Below are 24,694 nucleotides of genomic sequence, written 5' to 3'. Positions count from 1 at the left end.
TTTTGCAGAATTCATGGTAAACAACTGCATTACCCATGGCCCAGCAGAGAAAGCTTCACCAATCAGAGAACCGCGGCCAACAAAACCCACGAAATGTGCTTAAGAGCGACAGCCCACTCCCATGGCTCACTGTGAATGACGTAATTGAGTTGGTCTCCCTTCACCCTTTAAACTACTTATATATTTGTACATATCTGAATATTTTGCAATAAACGTAAAGTATATTGTTTCTATACATATAATCAGCAATCTAAAATTAATTGTTTTTTATATTCCCATAATTTTTTATTCAATGACTTCATTCACAATGCTTCATGAGATTGTAATCCATGTGCTCATGAAAGACGGTAAGTACACAGCCATGTACCTTTGTCTTTTTGTCAAATTTTCAAATAAGTCTTTGCCTCAAAACAAAGTTTGTGATGTTGCGATTTACCTTGGAGCTGGTTGGTTTGGTTCATGGCTTACAACTCTTTTATGGATGAATTAATAAAAAGTCTATGAGAAAAATGTATGGGGAAAAATACTTCCAGAACCCAAACGGCTGAAAAAGTGGGCAAGCACTGTTGCGCTCTATTGCATACTAATGCCTAGCATATACTACTTATGTTTTTCCGTGTGCCGTTACATCTCGCACATGGTCGAAATTCTCTAGACCAGCGCTACTCAACACGTGGCCAATCAATACCAAATGTGTAATTGTGAGGTGTCCATTTTCAAGAGTATTTACGATAGTTCTCTGTATTGCTGAATCACAGTACAGTTAAAGAGGGAAACAAACTGCAAAAGTCTGTAAAGAATAAAAAAATAATAATAATAATCTTAGCATGGATGATGTTTCACTCATGTTCTGTGTTCATAGAAACAGTATATGCGCACACTGTCATGTATGCGCACATGGCAAAAAAGTCACACCCACAAAGCATGGTAAATGAGACAGAGTTTAACGCAGTTCAAAAACTGAATGGAAAATACTCTGACCTACTGCCCCTTTCTCTTTGGGTGACCATACGTCCTCTTTGTCCCGGACATGTCCTCTTTTTCGGACCTTAAAAAAGTATCTGGCCGTGATTTCTAAATGTCCGGGATTCGGCTTTAGTTGCATTATGATGTGCATCTGGTCTGATACTTCATAGTGTGTTTACACATATTTGCATTGCTTTAACCCCTCTTTGTAAGTCCCGCCTTCTCACACACCAATTGGTCGATTATAAGAGGCTTGCAGCAACTATTGGCCAAATTCCTGCCTCTCAATCTCTCCGTGAACGCACAAAGTGCTGTTGTGTTCGGCATCAAACAACTGCTTGACAGTAGCAGAAAATGACAGCTGAGTGGAAACAATGCCCAAACGAAAGTGCAAATTTACAGAAGATTTGCACAGAAAATTCCCATGTTTTGTCCAGGTCGAGATCCGTAGGAAGCAGAATGTATGGCATATAAAGCTGGCACTTATGTGTCAGTTGCTAATAAAAGTGATTTAGAAGCACACATTAGCTCTGCGAAGCATAAAGGATCAGCAAAAGGTGAAAGTTCATCAGGTAAATTAACGGACTACTTTTTTACACTGTCTCTCAAACTACTTGCATGCATGCTCTTAATTTCACTCATAACAGTGCAAATCGGTGTCAAACCAGTTTGAATAGCTTTACAAAAATATAGGCTATGCTCATCACAAATTCTTAATAGTTATTAGAGTTCGACCGACATGGGTTTTTTAATGGATGATGCCTTTATGCCGAGAGCAGTTTGGCTTATGAAAAAGCCAAATAAGCCATTAATGGCTTACCGATATCACACAATTTTATATAATGTTAAATGACGTACATAAATTGGCTAAAAAATGAATTAACCTTTATTCAGAATATAATATTTACTCAAAATTTTACACAAACTTTAAATTTGTAAAAAAAAACATGGATGGTATGTACGCATTAGCAATCGCATTTTCTCACAAAAAGACAGTCAAACAAAATGTACAAACAGTGCACAGTCAATATGCCATTTACTTATAGCACACAGTGACATGAGGTGCTTTTACTTTGAAGTTGCTCTATCGCTCTCGTGCAGATGCAGCGAGAGCAGCAATCTCTTCACCGCTTCCAGTTTACTCGGCCCGGGACACAGTTTTGATCCAGCCTATTAAAAAAAAAAATCACATGTACATAAGTATTCACAGCCTTTGCCATGACACTCAAAATTTAGCTCAGGTGCATCCTGTTTCCACTGATCATCCTTGAGATGTTTCTACAACTTGATTGGAGTCCACCTGTGATAAATTCAGTTGACTGGACATGATTTAGAAAGGCACACACCTGTCTATATAAGGTCCCACAGTTAACAGTGCATGTCAGAGTACAAACCAAGCCATGAAGTCCAAGGAATTGTCTGTAGACCTCCGAGACAGGATTGTATCAAGGCACAGATCTGGGGGAAGGGTACAGAAAAATTTCTGCAGCATTGAAGGTCCCAATGAGCACAGTGGCCTCCATCATCCATAAATGGAAGAAGTTTGGAACCACCAGGACTCTTCCTAGAGCTGGCCGCCTGGCCAAACTGAGCGATCGGGGGAAAAGGACCTTAGTCAGGGAGGTGACCAAGAACCCGATGGTCACTCTGACAGAGCTCCAGTGTTTCTCTGTGGAGAGAGGAGAACCTTCCAGAAGATCAACCATCTCTGCAGCACTCCACCAATCAGGCCTGTATGGTAGAGTGGCCAGATGGAAGCCACTCCTCAGTAAAAGGCACATGACAGCCTGCCTGGAGTTTGCCAAAAGGCACCTGAAGGACTCTCAGACCATGAGAAACAAAGATTGAACACTTTGGCCTGAATTGCAAGTTTCATGTCTGGAGGAAACCAGACACAGCTCATCACCTGGCCAATACCATCCCTACAGTGAAGCATGGTGGTGGCAGCATCATGCTGTGGGGATGTTTTTCAGCGGCAGGAACTGGGAGACTAGTCAGGATCGAGGGAAAGATGAATGCAGCAATGTACAGAGACATCCTTGATGAAAACCTGCTCCAGAGCGCTCTGGACCTCAGACTGGGGTGAAGGTTCATCTTCCAACAGGACAACGACCCTAAGCACACAGCCAAGATAACAAAGGAGTGGCTCCGGGACAACTCTGTGAATGTCCTTGAGTGGCCCAGCCAGAGCCCAGACTTGAACCCGATTGAACATCTCTGGAGAGATCTGAAAATGGCTGTGCACCGACGCTCCCCATCCAACCTGTTGGAGCTTGAGAGGTCCTGCAAAGAAGAATGGGAGAAACTGCCCAAAAATAGGTGTGCCAAGCTTGTAGCATCATACTCAAAAAGACTTGAGGCTGTAATTGGTGCCAAAGGTGCTTCAACAAAGTATTGAGCAAAGGCTGTGAATACTTATGTACATGTGATTTTTTTCATTTTTTTTTTTAATACATTTGCAAAGATTTCAAACAAACTTCTTTCATGTTGTCATTATGGGGTATTGTTTGTAGAATTTTGAGGAAAATAATGAATTTAATCCATTTTGGAATAAGGCTGTAACATAACAAAATGTGGAAAAAGTGAAGCGCTGTGAATACTTTCCGGATGCACTGTATGAGTGCTCACCGGGAAGAAAACTCTGGATTTGTGGAAGTTTTGTGAATTAAATCTGTACAAACTAAATATCCGCATATTTGCAAACGATATATGATAGAAGTTTTATTGATATTTGCCTTTTTAGCATTAGACGAGACAGTTAACAGTTACAGGAACCAGCTGTTGAGAAGGAGAGGAAAAATGTAACGCGCAAAATTTAAACATAATGAACTCAAATGTTCTGATATGCGGGACCGTTTAAATGAAACGGCACAGATTGCACGTAACAACAAAACAAACTGTGATTGGTCATTTACATGTCTCAGACGGCTCCTTCACGTGTAAGCAGGTGATTTTTTTATATTGTTGCAGCTTAACAACCTAATCAGCCATTTTGGCACATTTGGCAAATTATTTAGCCAAATAAATACTATTTACTTAGTATGCATTAATGTGTTAATTCTGCATTAATGCATTAATTCTGACAGCTCTAATGTATATAGTAAATATACACAGTATAGCACATTTACTGTTAATAAAGCATAAACACCTGTTAATACAGCATAAACACTGGTGTGAAGGGCGGAACCTTTGTAACGCGTCCGACCAGAGTCATAACACTGACGCACATGCCACAGCGCCAGAGCCCTTCTACCAGGGAGAGCCAACGAGCTTAGCATACGCGGCGGTCCCATTGGGCGGAACTGTCTTAACACGCTAAAGTTGACTGTTAGGCTCTCTCCTATGATAGAGCCGTGGAGGTTGTTATCTCAGTAAATAAAAGAGTCTCTGACAGCGCTTTCCTGTCAGTGATAAAATGATGGATAAAGGAGCTCTTAGTGCTATTTGATGTACAAAACAAGCCCAGATGGCACTTGATGCTGGTGTTGCTGCCCTGACGCAAATCATGAATGCAGCTTCACTAATGCTGTAGGAAAGCGGATAGCCACAGTCTACTGGCAGAATAATAGTGTTGATGATGAGAGTTTAAGAGATTTAATGCCCATTCAAATGAATATGCAACCTATGTGGGGACTAGTTCTTTCAATTAGTCAAACTCCCACTTAAATTTCGGTAAATGTTTGATGTGACTTGAATTGGTGATATTTTAGTGTATTTCTATGTTTATCTTGTGGAAGGATTTGTTTTGAAAATGTTAATAAAGCATTATATTGCTACATATTGTTTTGTTTTCTTCCTAAAATGGAAATAAAAACATTTTGACAAGAAAAGAAGTATATATAGTGTCAAATTTCAGCACTTTCAAAATCTGCAATTAATCGCAATTAACTACAAAAAATGTACTAAAAAAATTTTTCATCGACTTGCAGCACTAACAAAATCAATTCTTAGTATAAAAAGGAATAAGTCTTATATATATATATATATATATATATATATATATATATATATATATATATATATATATATATATATATGTATATATATTAGGGCTGTCGATTTAACGCGTTAATTCAGTGCAATTATATTTTAAAAAAATTGAAAAAAAAAAATATGAATGCAATTAATCATAATAAGGAATATTCCCACCATCTGAGCAATTTAAGCTTGAAGTACCACCTGTTTTTATCAGGGAGCAGTAAGCAAAACTCCAGCTGTATAGGAGATACAGATAGCCTTGCCCCCAACTCACGCCATTGGTCGAGTCTATGTTGTTTTGTGGGCAAAACAGATCATTCAGAACAAACAGGGGAATTTTCATTTCACCACAGAGACAGAGTTTTTGAGAAAATTAACCTATAAATGGCTTGCTTATAGTTAATATAGTCTCTGCATATTAAGCTGGGATAGGAGAAAGTATTGTAGTCTTGTAACTTCATTTTTTTGTCTGATTGTCAAATAAATTTTTTATTTAAATTACAGCTTGTAATCTTGTTATTCACTTCAGAACTGGTTGGTATGGTTCATGGCTAAGAACGCTTTTTATAAAGAAATCCCTATGGAAAATATGAATGTGAAAAAAAAAAACACTTCTGAAACCTAGACCACTGAAAAAGGGGGTGGACACAGTTATGCTTTATTATTTTTCTTAGCAATCTGACTTATGATTTTGTCCTGTCAAATGATAAAATGGCAAAAAACAAAACAAAACAACAACAACAACAACAAAAATCCTATAGGCTTACACTGAAGGAGGGACCCAAGCAATATTTAGGGACTAGAACACTATTGAGACCTGGGTATGGGGCTTTTTTTGGCTTGGACCAGCTAGCAACCAGCAAGAACGCCCTAGCATCCGCATAGCAACACAATAGCATTGTGACGATGCATCTTTGCACAGGCAAGCGTCACGTTCATAAATGTACAAATCTAGTTTAAAGATATTGTGGGTCTGATAAGGAAAGGTCATATCTCATACTTTTTGTGGTGTGCTTTTTGTGGTGCTGAATAGGAGAGTGTTATGAATGGTATCTGTGTCCTGGATTGCTTAAGGGGGCTGGAGAGCTTTGCTGACCTAGTGCACGCCTTCTTCACTCCTCTCTTTCTCTTGTGTCGGCGTACTGGCTTTTACGAGACCTCATCTGATCTTGAACATAAGTGTGGCATTATAGGAGACCGTTACATTGATAGGCATCATGAAATTGTTTCACTCGCTCGAAAGCCCATGAATGTTAAAGATAAATGTGGTAGGCGTTGAGAATGGGGTTAGTGTAAAAATGTATTTTGATATGATCGTGTGCTCGATTGGGTTTTCAGACTTAAACAGTCTTCTTTGTCTGAGACTGGGCCGGTGAATAACACACCTCAAACATGAAAAGTTCACTGTGTGGTTACACAATACCAGTGTTTCCCACAGGATTTTGTGAGACTATGGTGGGTGGACCTCGAACCCTCTAGGGGGGTCAAGGGGCATGTTCCCCCAGAAGAAAATTTTGTTCATTTTAAAGTTAAATACATCAATCTAGTGCACTTTGAGAGCAAAATTAATAGGCTAGATCTATGAAGAACTTTGTGCTCTTGTAAAAAATGTTGTGCTCTAGTAGTAATTTAATCATAAACACATTGGTTGTATAGATATGAATGGTTATGACATGGCAAAAAAGTCACACCCACAAAGCATGGTAAACGAGACAGAGTTTAACGCAGTTCAAAAACTGAACGGAAAATACTCTGACCTACTGCCCCTTTCTCTTTGGGTGACCATACGTCCTTTTTTTTTTCGGACCTTAAAAAAGCGTCCGGCCGGGATTTTTAAATTTGCGAAAATGTCCAGGATTCGGCTTTAGTTGCATTATGATGTGCATCTGGTCTGATACTTCATTGTGTGTGTACACATATTTGCATTGCTTTAACCCCTCTTTGTAAGTCCCGCCTTCTCACACACCAATTGGTCGATTATAAGAAGCTTGCAGCAACTATTGGCCAAATTCCTGCCTGTCAATCTCTCCGTGAACGCGCAAAGTGCTGTTGTGTTTGGCATCAAACAGTTGCTTGACAGTAGCAGCAAATGACAGCTGAGTGGAAACAATGCCCAAATGAAAGTGCGTATTTACAGAAGATTTGCACAGAAAATTCCCATGCTTTCGTCCAGGTCGAGATCCGTGGGAAGCAGAATGTATGACATGTAAAACTGGCACTTATGTGTTAGTTGATAATAAAGGTGCAAGTGATTTAGAAGCACACATTAGCTCTGGGTCAGCAAAAGGTGAAAGTTCATCAGGTAAATTAACGGACTACTTTTTGCGATCAGGTAAAATTATCACATTGCTTCATTTTCCATGGCCATTCAAAATAATAGTAATAGTAAATGAAGGTACACTCATGGCATCAAATATTTTATTTTAGTACATGGACATTCAAAAGAATGTTTGAAAATTTTATTTATTCATATATATTTATGTTATGCTAATAGAGTGGGGTTTTTTTTTTTCACTGTATTAAAATTTGCATTCATGGTAACACTGTTTTGAACCCTATCATTCCATTATGCCTTTTTCCTTTTCCACATGAGGCCATCCAAAAAAAAGGTTTTTTGTTGTTGTTTTTTTTGCCTACAGTTTAAAAAAAAAAGAGCTCACATGTAAAGCAGGTAAACAGACAATGTGTACTGCAATTTTACTGTATTCTTTCTCCATCACTATCTCTCTCTCTCTTTATCTCCCTTTCATTTCTCTCTTCCTCTCTCCTGTCCCCATTAGCCTTAATGTGTATATCTGACTGGTGGGGCCTGTCAGTGTGAACTGAAGGAAGTGACTCTTTATTTATGGCTCTGCTCTGCCCAGCCTGTGTGACCTTGTGTCACGAGCATAGGGTGAATTTCTTGTCCTAAATTCTGTGTTTATTCTTCAGATTTGATTGCGTGATGTACTGTCTTTTTCTCTCTCTCCTTGTCTCTCTTTGCCCAAGCACAAACTCAAATGCTCTCTCCATGGGGCGTCTGGATTTTACATCATTATTATTTTTTCCTCTCCCAATTTGCCTGTGAAGCGAAAGCTCTGCTATGAAAAATTAAAAGCATATTTAGCTGCCGGGAGAGCTGCAGAGGCCTCGGGCATGCCAGCCTGGCCCGTGCTGCTGTCTGGGCTGGGCTCGGTGGGTGTAAAAGGGGAGAAGGGGGTTGGGGGCGTTGTAGGCACAACAGACCTTGCTTTCCAGTTTCCACTCTCTGACAGACATACATTAAAGAGATTTTGGGAATTGCATTATTTGGACCGCAATGCATTTGTGTCTACTGTTGCATTTGTATGGCTACATGAGACAAAGTTTGGATGGCTGGAGAACAGCTGTTGATCATCAGTGTTAAACTAGAGCGCTACACACACACACATTGTTTTAAAAGCTCTTTTTTTGGACTTCCTCTTCCTCTTTCTGCTCCTCATTCATATCACGTGCGACATGTTAGTGAAAGCACCACATGTACAGGAAATTGAGCCACTTTTACTTCATCTGCGGTCCCGTCACACATAATACTTTAACGTTTTCCCTGTGAGGTTTTGAGCAATGTGTGTTTTTATTGTAGTAATTTAGGATTTTACGCAATGTTTCTTAACATAACCATAATAATAATATTTCCGCTGTATTTCTGCATTTGATTTCAGCTACTGAGGAGCTACTAAAGTTGTATCTGCTACAGTGATCATGTCTAAACATAATGACTTCTTTTTCTCTCTCAGATCACTAGATGGTCGGTTGCAGGTATCTCATAGGAAAGGACTTCCTCATGTGATCTACTGTCGTCTATGGCGCTGGCCTGACCTGCAGTCTCACCATGAGCTCAGAGCGGTTGAACACTGTGAGTTTGCCTTCCACATGAAAAAGGACGAGGTGTGTGTCAATCCCTACCATTACCAGCGCATCGAGACACCAGGTAACACACACCTACAAAGATTTTTTTACGTCAAATGCTAATATCTGTCAGTATCATTCATTTAGACCATCGTTTCCCAACCAGGGTGCTGTGTGAAAAATCCTTCAAACATTTCTAAAATCCAAAAATGCATATAAAACATTTTAAAGAGAACAATATCATACATTTCTTAATTGTAACAAGTAATGGTTCCTGGGTAGCTCATTGGTAAAGATGCTGGCTACCACCCCTGGAGTTCGCTAGTTCGAATCCCAGGGAGTGCTGAGTGACTCTAGCCGGGTCTCCTAAGCAACCAAATTGGCCCGGTTGCTAGAGAGGGTAGAGTCACATGGGGTAACCTCCTCGTGATCGCTGCAATGTGGGTGGTGAGTTGTGCATGGATGCCGCGGTGGATGGCGTGAAGCCTCCACATGCGCTATATCTCTGCGGTAATGCGCTCAACAAGCCATGCAATAAGATGCATGGGTTGATGGTCTCAGATGCGGAGGCAGCTGAGATTCGTCCTCCGCCACCCGGATTGAGGTGAGTCACTACACCACCACGAGGATTTAGAGTGAATTGGGCATTCCAAATTGGGAGAAAAAGGGGAGAAAATCCAAAAAAAAATAAAAATAAATAGTATCAAGTAAAAATAACAATAATAATACTACGTTCAGCAGCTCATTGGACACTTGATGAGTGCACAGTGAGCCAAGGAAGTGTGATGCTATATCACGTCCCTGCAAGCGAGTGACACGAATAAACAATTGCTCCTGTTTATGATCAACAGAGCTGTAGTAGCGATCTAGTTTTGCCTCCTCACATCGTTGTGATCGCTCATATTACAGCACCTTTGACAACAAAGGCAGAAATAGCTAAATGCTTTTTGTGTAATGCTACCAGAACTCAGTGGCAGGGTGAAGTCAGCAGCCATATTACCCTGCAGCTCTTGCCTGGTTGCCCACTAAAGCTAAGCATGGTTGAGCCTGGTCAGTACCTGGATGGGAGAGCTCCTGGGGAAAACGTCATGGTTACTTGCATAACCTCCGTTCCCTGATGGAGGGAACGAGACGTTGTGTCCATGTAGTGACACTAGGGGTCACTCTTGGGAGCCCGAGACACCTCTGGTCTTTGATAAAAGGCCAATGAAAATTGGCGAGTGGTATTTGCATGCCACTCCCCTGGACATGCGGGTATAAAAGGAGCTGGTATGCAACCACTCATTCAGGTTTTATGCTGAGGGGCCAAGTCAAGGTCCGGCCATTTCAGCGGGTAGTTCAGCGTTGTGGCAGGAGGGACACAACGTCTCGTTCCCTCCATCAGGGAACGGAGGTTACGCAAGTAACCATGACGTTCCCTATCTGTCACTCACTCGACGTTGTGTCGATATAGTGACACTAGGGGTCCCTATACAAAATGCCACAACTGGCTGAACTGTGTTACGTGAACTGGTGGTGTGTGACAGGCAGACCACTGTGTGCCTCGTAGCCAGCACACCAGGCCGACACGTAACCTCCCCAAACATAGTTATGAGTGTCGAATGGCCCCTTGGGGACAAGTCGACTACCCAAAAGATAGAGACAGGCTAACCCAGTCGTGGCCTCTTTCCCCCTTTTTTTTTCCACTCCCTAAAAAAGAAGGGGGATTATCCGACTGGGCCACCAGGTCTATTCGGGGGGTGTCCCTCCCAAGGGGAGGACACCGTGGAGACCACACCTCGCCCAAAGAGAGGGGGGGATATTTAAGTGGGAAAATATACGTCACATGGTCTTGCCAACCATGTGGAGAGTCTTCAAGGTAGATCCTACCCAACGGGGGAGGAGTTACTACAAACATGGAGACTGGGGCAGAAGGGCTCTGCCCAAGCAAGACACAGTTTGCCAACAGGGAAACGAATTAGCAGAAGATATACATCGCATGGGGTTTTACCTTACAGGGAACCGCCATATGCGGAGCACCTACCCCAGAACAGGGCTCTTAGTTAGCACTTGTACTGGGCCGGCAGCGAGTCTCTGAAAACTCGACTTTCACAGGGCTCGGAGGAAGTCAACCAGGGAACATTAATGGCGCATATCTTCAGCTCAAAAGAGGTGGAAGGCGCAATGTGCAAGCGATACACCTGGCCGGCTATCCCGGGCTTATCCGCTTGTATTGTGTGCCACTACCTGGGACGAAACCGGTTCCACCCGGAGGTTGTAGAACCTCGCAAAGGTGATGGGTGTTGCCTAGCCCGCTGCTCTGCAAATGTCTGTTAGAGAGGCACCCCTGGCCAGGGCCCAGGAGGCCGCTACACCCCTGGTAGAATGGGCTTGTAGCCCTACCGGGGGTGGCATGTCCTGGGCATGATATGCCATAGCTATGGCGTCAATGAGCCAGTGGGCAATCCTCTGCTTGGAGACAGCACTTCCTTTCCGCTGTGCACCAAAGCAGACAAAGAGCTGCTCAGAGATTCTAAAGCTCTGCGTGCGATCCAAATAGATGCGTAAAGGGCGCACCGGACACAGCAACGATAGGGCTGGGTCTGCCTCCTCCTGGGGCAGCGCTCGCAGGTTCACCACATGATCCCTAAAAGGGGTCGTGGGAACCTTGGGCACATAGCCCGGTCGGGGTCTCAGGATCACGTGAGAGTAGCCCGGACCGAACTCCAGGCACGTTTCGCTGACAGAGAACGCTTGCAATTCTCCTACCCTCTTGATGGAAGTGAGCACAGTCAGGAGGGCAGTCTTCAAGGAGAGTGCCTTAAGCTCAGCTGACTGCAAAGGCTCAAAGGGGGCTCTCTGTAGACCCTAAATAACTACAGAGAGGTCCCATGAGGGAACGAGGCGCGGTCTGGAGGGTTTCAGCCTCCTGGCGCCTCTCAGGAACCTGATGATCAGGTCATGCTTCCCTAGGACTTACCGTCGATTGCGTCATGGTGTGCTGCTATGGCGGCAACGTACACCTTCAAGGTGGAAGGGGACAGCCTCCCTTCCAACCTCTCCTGCAGGAAGGAAAGCACTGATCCGACTGCGCATCTCTGGGAACACCACTTAGTGAACAGACGCCACTTAAAGGCATACAGGCGCCTCGTAGAGGGGGCCCTAGCCTGAGTGATTGTGTCTACCACCGCTTAGGTCTTCTGTGTCCCATCCAGGAGCCAGTCATGGAGATTCCAGAGGTCTGGTCGTGGGTGCCAGATGGTGCCCTGTCCATGAGAAAGAAGGTCCTTCCTCATGGGAATTCACCGGGGGGGGGGGGCTGTCGCGAGGAGCGTGAGGTCCAAGAACCACGTCTGGGTGGGCCAGTAGGGTGCTACCAGGACGACCTGCTCCTCATCCTCCCTGACCTTGCACAGGGTCTGTGCAAGTAGGCTCACTGGGGGAAACGCATATTTGCGCAGGCCAGGGGGCTAACTGTGTGCCAGCGCGTCTATGCTGAGGGGGGCCTCAGTCAGGGCGTACCAGAGCGGGCAGTAGGAGGATTCTTGGGAGGCGAACAGGTCCACCTGTGCCTGTCCGAATCGACTCCAAATCAGCTGGACCACCTGAGGGTGGAGTCTCCACTCTCCCCTGAGGTAACCTGCCATGACAGCGTGTCCGCTGTAGTGTTGAGGTTGCCCGGGATGTGAGTGGCTCGCAGTGACTTGAAGTGCTGCTGACTCCAGAGGAGGAGACGGCAGGCGAGTTGTGACATAGAATGAGAGCGCAGACCGCCTTGGTGGTTGACATATGCTACCGTTGCCGTGTTGTCTGTCCAAACTAACACGTGCTTGCCCTGGATCAACGGCCGAAACCTCCGCAGGGCGAGCAGAATTGACAACAACTCGAGGCAGTTGATGTGCCCGTTGCAAACAGCGCCCCAGCCCGTTTTGGAGGCATCTGACGTGACCACGACATGCCTGGAGACCAGTTCTAGGGGAAAACCTGCCCGTAGAAACGAGAGGTCGGTCCAAGGGCTGAAAAGACGGTGACAGACCGGCGTTATGACCACGCGATGTGTCCCGCGGCACCATGCCCATCTTGGGAATTGAGTCTGAAGCCAGTGCTGAAGCGGTCTCATATGCATCAACCCGAGCGGGGTGGCTACCGCTGAGGATGCCATATGCCCCAGGAGCCTCTGAAAAAATTTCAGTGGAACCGCTGTTTTCCGACTGGGCGCGCTCGTTCGTGAGGCGCGCTCTCAAAGAGACTGAGTCCAACTCCAAACCGAGGAAAGAGATGCTCTGAACCGGGAGGAGCTTGCTCTTTTCCCAGTTGACCCGAAGGCCTAGTCGGCTGAGGTGTGAGAGCACCAAGTCCCTGTGTGCGCATAACATGTACCGAGAGTGAGCTAGGATTAGCCAGTCATCGAGATAGTTGAAAATGTGAATGCCCACTTCCCTTATCGGGGCAAGGGCTGCCTCTGCGACCTTCATGAAGATGCAAGGAGACAGGGACAGGCCGAAAGGGAGGACCTTGTACTGATATGCCTGACCCTCGAATGCAAACCACAGGAAGGGTCTGTGTCGAGGAAGGATCGAGACGTGGAAGTACGCGTCCTTCAGGTCTACCGCCGCGAACCAATCTTGATGCCGGACGCTCGCCAGAATGCGTTTTTGCGTCAGCATCTTGAACGGGAGTCTGTGTGAAGCCCGGTTCAGTACTTGCAGGTCCAAGATTGGCCGCAACCCACCACCTTTTTTCGGTACGATGAAGTAGGGGCTGTAAAACCCCTTCTTCATCTTGGCCGGAGGGACAGGTTCTATCACGTCCATCCGTAGGAGGGTAGCGATCTCCACACACAAGGTAGCAGCATTTTCGTCCTTCACCAAGGTGAAGCGGATACTGCTGAACCTGGACGGGTGCCTGGAGAACTGAATCGCGTAGCCAAGTCGGACGGTCCAGACCAGCCATCGCGACGGATTGGAAAGCGCAAGCCACGCATCCAAGTTCTGTGCAAGGGGGACAAAGGGGACAACGTCGTTGGACGTACTGGCAGGTGGGGCCTCGCGGTGGGGCGGAGCTCGAGGTGCCACACCATGTCGTGGCCGTGCTGAGTCTAGGGACATCGAAGCACTTACCTGGCTCCTTGTGACCACCACCGGAATAGCCTGGGACGGGGGGAGGAAGAGGCCTGTCCTTGTAACCCGTGGAGACTGTTACATAGGGGGCAGCTGGGCGCTCAGGGGCGGGAAGACCACCGCTGCAGCACCAATCCTGCAAGGAAAAACCCGTGGATGGTAGTCGTGATGACGACCGTGTACACTGGGTATGTGACCCAGGGAAGAAGGTAACCGCTCTTTTGCTGAACTGTTAGGTACCACAGCCACTTGAGCATGCAGCGAAATCAAACAAAAAGGCAACAAAAGATTCTCCACCCAGCCCTCCACCGGGGGATGGAGTGGTCTTCTTACCAGCTCCAGATGAGTCGGTTTTTTCTACCCTGGATTGCCCGTCTCAGGGGCGCTTTGACGACCTCCATGGGTTCTTAGCGGCTGACTGTGAGATGGGTGACGTCTGCTTCTATGGTGGGCTCCACGCCCGGCCGAAGGGGTGGGCTGTGGCGGAGCCGGTGCAGTCACCACAGGGGGACACCCTTGGCAACGAGCAAATGGGGTGCGGGATCTTGAGCCGCACCGGGGCAGGATATGCAGGATAGCCTCCGTTTGCTGCTTCACTGCCGAGAACTGCTGGGCAAAGTCCACGACGGTGTCGCCGAATAGGCCAGCCTGGGAAATGGGGGCAGCAAGGAACTGTGTCTTGTTGGCCTCACCCATCTCGACCAGGTTGAGCCAAAGGTGGTGCTCCTGGACCACTAATGTGGCCATCGTCCGCCCGAGAGACCGCGCTGTGACCTTCGTCACTCGGAGAGCGAGGTCGGTCGCCGAGCGCAGTTCCTGCATCAGATCTGGGGTGGTACTACCCTCGTGCAGTTCTTTTAGCGCCTTGGCTTGGTGGACCTGCAGGAGAGCCATGGCGTGCAGGGCAGAGGCAGCTTGTCCAGCAGCACTGTAGGCTTTAGCCATCAGGGATGATGTGAACCTACAGGGCTTAGATGGGAGCTTAGGGTGTCCGCGCCAGGTGGCGTCGCTCTACGGGCATAGGTGCACCGCGAGCACCTTATCCACCGGGGGGATCGCCGTATAGCCCCTGGCCACCCTGCCATCGAGGATAGTGAGGGCAGGGGAACTGAGGAATCAGGGCCGGGCAGTAAAAGGTGCCCCCCACGATTTCGTCAGCTCCTTGTGCACTTCCGGGAAGAAAGGCACTGGAGCGGGGCATGGCTGCTTTGAGCGACACCGCGAGCCTAGGAACCAATCATCGAGCCTCGAGGGTTCAGGGGAGAGTGGAGGGTTCCACTCTAACCCGACGCTCGCGGCCGCCCGGGAAAGCATGTCCGTCATCTCTGTATCAGCCTGTGACTGGGCAATCGTCCCCGATGGGGGGAGACCAGCTGAGGCTTCTGCATCCGACTGGACAAGCCCGCTCTCCGATGCTGCACTCGAGAGCTCATCATCTTCGCTGGCTCCGAACAAGAGTCCAGACTCGCCGTGAGACGAGCCGGCAGACTCATCCAGAAGCCCGACTGGGGCAGACGAGCGTGCTGGGGACCCAGCGGAGGCGATCCCATTGGGGTCCCCAAATCGCCCCCAGTGCTAGCCGCGCTGGCCTCAAACCTGTAGGTAGAAGGACCGAGGCGGGGAGCCGCTGACCGCAACTTTGCCATGGTCATGTTCTCGCAGTGAGAACATGAACCATCCACGAACGCTGCCTCCGGGATAACCAGGAATAACACACAATTGGAAAGGGGTCTTTAAAAAGACGTTCCGTGTGTGCCGCTCTTTAGAGAAATATAGTCTTTTAGAGAAATAAACTCTTTCAGAAAATATACTCTCTTTTTTCTGCCGAAGCGCCCAGGGGCGTTCTCTGCAGTGCACCAGTGCAGAGGAGGGAGAAGCCACTGAAATGCGCCGTCAGATCCAGCAGAGGTGAATGAACAGTAGTAATTCAGCTCAGTGAGCATGACCGTTCGGCTCCGAAGAGAAAATCTGAATGAGTGGTTGCATACCAGCTCCTTTTATACCATATGTCCGGGGGAGTGGCATGCAAATACCACTCGCCAATTTTCATTGGCCTTTTATCAAAGACCAGAGGTGTCTTGGGCTCCCAAGATTGACCCCTAGTGTCACTACATCGACACAACATCGAGTGAGTGACAGATAGGAAACTAAGGTTGCTGCTGGAAGTGGTATTATTGAGGCCAGCAGGGGGTGCTCACCCTGTGGTCTGTGTGAGTCCTAATGCCCCAGTATAGTGACGGGGACACTATACTGTATAAAAAACAAAAAACAATGTCTTTCGGATGAGACGTTAAACCGAGGTCTTGACTCTCTGTGGTCATTAAAAATCCCATGGCACTTCTTGTAAAGAGTAAGGGTATAACCCCGGTGTCCTGGCCAAATTCCCCCCATTGGCCCTTATCTATCTTGTGTTTAGGCTCTTATTTATTGAAAACTCCAAAACGGTTAATGGTGTGATTGCGTCTCATTACATTTATTTTTAGTAGACAGTGTTACATTCAATGTAATACAAAACTTGGCTGGGTCTCGTCTCTAAAGTCTGGAGTAAACACACTCAGTCATTGTAAAAGCAGCAGGTATCAGCGAAGACAGAGCTATGAGACTATGAATAAATGGAATAAAGAAATCCTTCTTTATTTATGAATGTGATATGCTATGAATCTGTAAAATGACAATAAACAGAAAAGTAATGATTACAAATGAAGCCCGTTTATCAGTTTTATATCTTCTTTATACATGGTTAATGAAATGAGCTAATAGCGTACAGCAGCGTTAAATCTTTACAAAATAAAACAGTTTACAGCACATCAGTCAGCCAAAACATCACTTCAGTCTATTACGATGGACTTCAGAGGATGAACTCATGTCAACTCCAACCATAAGACATGGGATATTTCATATGCCACTGCCTGAACCTTGGAACCTCACCGAAATTACCTGCCGGTTGAACTGCGATGCATCTAACTGATCTCTGCTTGCATCACCTCGGTCTAATGATGGACTACACTCTTGAAATGGAATACATAGACTATCAATTAATTGCCAGCAAAACCCTTTTAACCCTTTTCTAGCCAGCTAACAAGGACAGTTGCATCTATATGAACTTCTGCAGTTAATCCAGGATGGACTTCAAAGACATTAGTCATAAATCTTACAGTTCTAACAAAATCTTTGTTTAAGCACTGACCCTTAACACTTACTTAGTTTAATAATTTTAAACCATGACTTGCACTATACATAAGTAATATTGGCATTATATTCATGATGTTAGCCAGAGGGGAACTGGCCCCACAGTGAGCCTGGTTTCTCCCAAGGTTATTTTTCTCCATTAACCAACATCTTATGGAGTTTGTGTTCCTTGCTACAGTCAACTTTGGCTTGCTTACTGGGGTTATAAATACAATTATTATTTAATTACTTATTTTTAAACACAATTCACAATCGTATTTTATCAAACTACACAATGATGACCCTAAGACATTATAGATATTACAGTTTCATTTTCTGTTAATGCCTGATCTTCTGTAAAGCTGCTTTGAAACGATGTGTGTTGTGAAAGGCGCATACAAATAAAAATTACTTGACTTGATTTACAATGGAGGGGAATCCCACGGCAGGCGTTGAACCTACAAAACAGATAAAAGCGATATTTCAGTACAAATATTTGTGCATTACTTTGAGCTCAGTGACTTCTGGGTAACAGATACATACTGTAGTCCAGACCCAGTAACATCTTGTATGTCTTTATCTGAATAGAGTAGCATTTGCATACATAATGTCAGCATGTAAAGAAATATTTAGTTGTGTCATTTAGCGTATGCTATAATTAGTTGTAGTTGCTAACATTCCATTGCAGTGGCATCTTCTCGATTGTTCTTTCCCATCGGTAAACTTTTAATATCCACTGTCCAGCACAGTCACCATTCACAGATGAAATAATACATGCTTTTTGAATATCTTCCCTGGCTCGTGTGAGCACTAACAGTGTGCATGAAGTATTGAGGACATCACAGCACGTGGGTAATATCAGAAGCGTTTTTCTTACAAGTTGTGGATTGGAAGGATCCAATCCACCAATTAAGTTTATCTTTATATGTATCTTCTCATATCACCTTTGTGAAATATTATCCATCGTTTGTATACAAACTTAAATGTTTGTTGTGGTACCAATGTTTCGAATTTCTTTATTTGTCTTGTTGGTACTGGAGAAATACAGTGATTTGTTTTCCAGTGTCTCCATCCAAAAGGGTGGCGGGGGCGTGTTTGATGATGTAATCGAATACTATCTGTATGGGCATGGTGACTGTGTGACATGAGCAGTGTATTCAGAGCAGAGTATGTTTATTGTTTATGTACAGTATGTGATATTGCGGTATGTATCATCGATATGTGGCATGGTTGTTTTGAGAATAAACAGATAAGAAGTCCTTAAAATAAGGGGATGACATAATTTATAATGATGTTGTATATTAAAAATTAAATGTATACACTCAGCATAAATATCAATATAAGACAATTATATGCAGCATGTTGTTCTGGTTATGGTTCAAAACATGAGTGTTTGGTGTAATAGGTATTATTAGGTCTCACTCTCTCTCTCTCTCTCTCTCTCTCTCTCTCTGCAGTTCTTCCCCCAGTGCTGGTGCCTCGTCACACTGAAATCCCCAGTGAGTTTCCTCCTCTGGATGACTACAGTCACTCCATCCCAGAAAACACAATTTTCCCCGCAGGCATCGAGCCCCAGAGCAACTACATACCAGGTAGAAGGCAATTATACACTAATACAAGACACTTAATTTTAGAGTTATACTTTTATATAAATGCCAAGCAGCCTAGAACCCCTGGTGAAACATGAGAAATGCCAAGCGAAATAACGTCAAGTGGATTCTAAATGCAAAATTGATGTCATCAGGGCTGCCACAAAGATGCATGATCCCAAGTGTTGGTTTTTCTACATTTTTGTAAATGTTTTCCAGGCCTAATAGAATAAGTTTAGTCTGTATCTGTAGTCTCCCTGGTCTGGTAGGCTGTGGGTGGATCTCTCTGGTGGCAGGATATGGGCGGTGAGAGCAGCAGTCTACTCCACTGGCCTCCATTCAGCCAGAGCGCTGCACAGCACGAGAGAGAACAAATCACTGCTGGACATGAAACAGAGAGGACACTGAAAAGCAGTTAGACAAACAGACACTGTCTTAAACACACACAGGGGTGGGCGATGTGACCTAAATTCTGTATCACGTTATTAGTAATTTTATTTCATTGTAACTGTATATATCACAGTATAGTGAGACAAAAAAAATAAATTCTGGAAAAACAACAAAAAAGGGTTTACGTATTAAAAAGACCATGTGGTAGGGGTGGGCGATATAAGCAAAAATTTATTCTTGAAATTTTTGGTTGATATATGATGATATAGCCTACACATTTTGATGCAAAGTGATTCAAAAACTTTTGAATAAATAATAAAAGTTCCTATTTGATATAAATAGGTGTTTAAAGTAGCCTAATGGTAGACCTGTCATTTAGAGTTTGACCGATAGTGGGTTTTGCCAATACCAATAACTAAGCTGGCAAAACAGGCCGATAGCTGATTAATCTGTGATAGTTTTTAAAATCAATTATATGAATGAAAACTTTTCACTCATTGTAAAATAGTGCTTTATAACAAAATGAACATGCCCCCATGCTGATTAGTCTGTGACAGATTTGACATTGTGCTTTCCCTAGCGATACTTCAATAAAGTACTCCCACACTGAGACCATCTTCAAAGCCTTTGCCATCTGAAATTAACTAAAATATTAATATATTACAGGTCAAATGTGTTTGTTGTTCAGTGGTAACATAAAACACTCCCTTACAAAGCCAAATAGCTACTGTATGCTTAATCACTACTGACAATATCTTTTAATTTATTGTCATATGAAAGATAGGAATGATTTACAAGAAAGGAAGAGAGAAAAGTGATTTATATTTCAGATTTATATATTTTACTGTGTTCTTATGCTACTTTTGCACATAACTACATCATAAGCTTGGACAGAAGTTTATTTTGTCAGAACAGATGGAAAACATTATCATCAAAATAATATAAAATGGTAAATGGGCTGTTCCTGTGCATGTGCATTCTCGCAATGTACTGTGCTCGTGCTTTGTCTTCTGAAGCAAGTGATCGGCTGAGCAAAAGCAAAAACTCAGGCAGCATTTTCACACATGGTTGACATTAACGTGAAATTATGAATTCCTACTGATGATTAACTTATTTTTGTACTTAGCAACAAAACCTATTCAAAGTGCTCATGTTTATTACCTGACTGTATCAAATTGGATGCCCTTAAACGCCCGAAAATAAAAATGATTTGGATCTGCACAAATTCTTAATTAAAATAAGATGACAGTTAAGCAGTTTCCATCCTTCACTTTGTAACATTGTTCTAACCAATTAAACAGCTAATCTTGTCAGCAATGCAGTTCTCCAGTGCAATTTTTTTTTTATTAACAAAAGAATGATCAAACCACCTACTATTACATTTTGGTTGTGTTAAATTATTTATTATACCATGACTATTTGTAATAATAACACGTACTATATACATACCTATGCTTTACTCTGTCAATGTTTTAAATTAGCTTCTGAAGTGTCCGTCTCTCTGCATAGCCTAGTCATGTCACACAATAAACTCTTTTTATTTAACTCCTAGAGGGCGGTATTATACTGTAGAACCATTGAGCTACTTGCGTAACCTCCGTTCCCTGATGGAAGGAACGAGACGTTGTGTCGATGTAGTGACACTAGGGGTCACTCTTGGGAGCCCGAAACACCTCTGGTCTTTGATAAAAGGCCAATGAAAATTGGCGAGTGGTATTTGCATACCGCTCCCCTGGACATACGGGTATAAAAGGAGCTGGTATGCAACCACTCATTCAGGTTTTGTGCTGAGGAGCCAAGACAAGGTCCCGGCCATTTCAGCGGATAGTTCAGCGTTGTGGCAGGAGGGACACAACGTCTCGTTCCCTCCATCAGGGAACGGAGGTTACGCAAGTAAACAGGACATTCCCTATCTGTCACTCACTCGACATTGTGTCGATGTAGTGACACTAGGGGTCCCTATACGAAACGCCGCAACTGGCTGAACTGTGTTACGTGAACTGGCGGTGTGTGACAGGCAGACCACTGTGTGCCTCGTAGCCAGCGCACTGAAGCCAGTGCTGAAGCGGTCTCATATGCATCAACCCGAGCGGAGTGGCCACCGCTGAGGATGCCATATGCCCCAGGAGCCTCTGAAACAGTTTCAGTCTTCTGTCTGAATGCCTTCAAACAGGTCAGCACCGACTGTGCGTGCTCGTTCGTGAGGCGCACCGTCAACGAGACTGAGTCCAACTCCAAGCCGAGAAAAGAGATGCTCTGAACCGGGAGGAGCTTGCTCTTTTCCCAGTTGACCCGAAGGCCTAGTCGGCTGAGGTGCGAGAGCACCAGGTCCCTGTGTGCACACAACACATCCCGAGATTGAGCTAGGATTAGCCAATCGTCGAGATAGTTGAGGATGCGAATGCCCACTTCCCTTAGCGGGGCAAGGGCTGCCTCTGCGACCTTCGTGAAGACGCGAGGGGACAACGACAGGCCGAAAGGGAGGACCTTGTACTGATACACCCAACCCTCGAATGCAAACCGCAGGAAAGGTCTGTGTCGAGGTAGAATCGAGACGTGGAAGTACGCGTCCTTCAGGTCTACTGCCGCGAACCAATCTTGATGCCGGATGCTCGCCAGAATGCATTTTTGCGTCAGCATCTTGAACGGGAGTCGGTGTGAAGCCCGGTTCAGTACTCGCAGGTCCAAGATTGGCCGCAACCCACCGCCTTTTCTCGGTACAGTGAAATAGGGGCTGTAAAACCCCTTCTTCATCTCGGCCGGAGGGACAGGCTCTATCGCATCCTTCCGTAGGAGGGTAGCGATCTCCGCGCAAGGTAGCAGTGTTCTTGCCCTTCATCGAGGTGAAGTGGATGCCGCTGAACCTGGGTGGACGCCTGGTGAACTGAATCATGTAGCCGAGTCGGACGGTCCGGACCAACCATCGTGACGGGTTGGAAAGCACAAGCCACACGTCCAAGCTCCAGGCAGGGGGGACCAAGGGGACAGTTTCGTCGGACGTACCGGTGGGTGGGGCCTCGCTGCGGGGCGGAGCCTGAGGTGCCACACCGTGTCGTTGCCGTGCTGAGTTCAGGGACATCGAAGCACTTACCTGGCTCCTTGTCACCACCCCCGGAACAGCCTGGGACGGGGGAGGAAGAGGCCTGTCCTCGTGACCCATGGAGACTGTCACATCGGGGGCGGATTTGTGCCACATCTGGGCTCGCAGGGGCAGGGAGACCGCCGCTAGAGCGCCAAACCTGACAAAATGGAGTGGTGGACGGTGGTCATGATGACGGCCGTGCACACCGGGTATGTGACCCAGGGAACAAGGAAACCACTCTTGCTGAACTCTTGGGTACTGCAGCCACTTGGGCATGCGGCGCAATTAAATGCAAAGGTAACAAAATATTCTCCTCCTGTCCCTCCACCGGGGGGTGGAGTGGTCTGCTTACCAGCTCCAGAGCAGCGGGTTTCGTCATCCCTGGGTCGCCCGTCTCAGGGGCGCTTCTAAGCCTTTCGTGGGTTCTTGGTGACCGACCATGAGACGGGTGGCATCTGCTTCCTGCGGTGGGCTCCATGCCGGGGCCGGGCCGCAGGGGCTGGAACGGTGCAGTCACCACTAGGGGACGCCCTTGGCGACGAGCAGGCGGGGTGCGGGATCTTGAGCCGCGCCGGGGCAGAATGTGCCGGATAGCCTCCGTCTGCTGCTTCACCGCTGAAAACTGCTGGGCAAAGTCCTCGACGGTGTCACCGAACAGGCCAACCTGGGAAATGGGGGCGCCAAGGAACCGTGCCTTGTCTGCCTCTCCCATCTCGACCAGGTTGAGCCTAATGTGGCACTCCTGGACCACCAAGGTGGACATCGCCCGCCCGAGAGACCTTCGTCGCCCGGAGAGCGAGGTCGGTCGCCGAGCGCAGCTCCTGCATCAATCCCAGGGCGGAACTACCCTTGTGCAGTTCCTTTAGCGCCTTGGCTTGGTGGACTTGCAGGAGAGCCATGGCGTGCAGGGGGAGGCGGCTTGTCTAGCGGCACCCTAGGCTTTGGCCGTCAGGGATGACATTAACCTACAGGCCTTGGACGGGAGCTTTGGGCACCTGCGCCAGGTGGCACCGCTCTGTGGGCATAGGTGCACCGCGAGCGCCTTATCCACCAGGGGGATTGCCGAATAGCCCTTGGCCGTCCCACCATCGAGGGTAGTGAGGGCGGGGGAGCTGAAAGATCGGGACCGGGCAGTAAAAGGTGCCTCCCATGACCTTGTCAGCTCCTCGTGCACTTCGGGGAAGAAATGAACTGGGGCGGGGCGTGACTGTGAGTGGCGCCGCGAGGCCAGGAACCAATCATTGATCCGCGAGGGTTCAGGGGAGAGCGGAAGGTTCCACTCTAGCCCTACGCTCACGGCTGCCCGGGAAATCATGTCCGTCATCTCCGCATCAGCTTGTGACTGGGCGACTGCACCCGAAGGGAGGAGCCCAGCTGAGGCTTCCGCATCTGACTGGACGAGCCCGCTCTCCGATGCTGCGCTCGAGAGCTCATCACCTTCGCGGGCTCCGAATAAGAGGTTGAACTCGCCGTGAGACGAGCCGGCGGACTCATCCGGAGCCATTATGTTATCTCATCATAAGCACCTTTTTATTAGAAATGTGCAACAATAGGTAGGCATACGTCGAGCTGTAACAAAGCTAAAAGATAACAAGTGTTTGAACATATTTTAGTGTAGCCTGGACACCTGTAGCTGCAGGCAGTTCCCCCTCATCTTGCAGTCACTTGTACAGATGATTACAGGCAGACACGGGACGGGGATGCATTTCATCATGTCATTGCACTTCAACTTGAAGCGCTTTTCTAACTGTCGCCGAATCGTGTTCTTAAAGGAACGAACAGCAACCAGGTTAGATGTGTAAACACACAAAGTTATTCTGATCATGTTGGAAATCACTAACTAGTGCCAGCGGGTGCCTTTGTAAATGATTATGCATAGCATTAGAATTTCTATTATTTTTGAAGGACACTTTGCATATATTGGAGGTTCCTGTAGCATCTGTCATCGTTATCAAAGTACATTTAAGCCACTTCGCTCTTTCAGTGCAAAGCCATTGGCCACCACACCTACTGACAAGTTTCTGAAGCATAGGATGGCAGGGGAAGATTAATTCATATTCGTGAGTGAATAACTGATTGGACAATTCAGTAATATTCACAAGAAAAACCCTACCTGATTGTTCAGAGAAGCTATGACCCAACCCCTAAACCAAACCCTAACAAATCAGGTAGAGCTTTCCTCATTCATATGAATGAGACTTCCCTTACCTCCCTACTTTTCGGAAATCCGCCTTTCGCTGTATATCCTACGGAGGCGTTTTGTAAATCACTTGAAAAGTGACTAGTCTACTTCAGACTGACAGTGTCGAGTACATTAGTTATAGTCGATGTAATCGTAGAAAAACAACATCTGGGATCATGCAACTTTGTGGCAGCCCTGATGACATTCATTTTGCATTTAGAAGCCACTATTCTGTGCAACCCCTTATACACACCCACATCCTGGTGTGATCAGAGGAACGTACATTCTATTAAGTCTTTCTGCTCTCCTGATCTGGAATTTCTCATGCTTCTGTGTCGACCATTCTGGCTACCGAGGGAATTCACAGCGGTCA

General features: G+C 46.0%; 1 protein-coding gene across 3 annotated transcripts in view; it reads left to right on the top strand.

Moving 5' to 3' along the window:
• LOC127453845 (mothers against decapentaplegic homolog 3-like) overlaps window positions 1–24,694 on the top strand; it is a 63,901-nt gene that overhangs the window by 22,328 nt on the left and 16,879 nt on the right. For 2 of the 3 annotated variants that reach the window (XM_051720587.1, XM_051720580.1), the window contains exons 2-3: window positions 8,700–8,893; window positions 18,536–18,670. In XM_051720587.1, the coding sequence (XP_051576547.1) occupies window positions 8,700–8,893; window positions 18,536–18,670 (329 nt within the window). Of the gene's footprint in view, window positions 1–8,138; window positions 8,512–8,699; window positions 8,894–18,535; window positions 18,671–24,694 lie in introns of those variants that run through there. The other variant, XM_051720596.1, reaches the window with a different exon arrangement.

Source organism: Myxocyprinus asiaticus, chromosome 2 (assembly GCF_019703515.2).
Source record: "Myxocyprinus asiaticus isolate MX2 ecotype Aquarium Trade chromosome 2, UBuf_Myxa_2, whole genome shotgun sequence".
In the NCBI taxonomy this organism is placed as follows: Eukaryota; Metazoa; Chordata; class Actinopteri; order Cypriniformes; family Catostomidae; genus Myxocyprinus; species Myxocyprinus asiaticus.
This window is presented reverse-complemented; position numbering and strand designations above follow the sequence as displayed.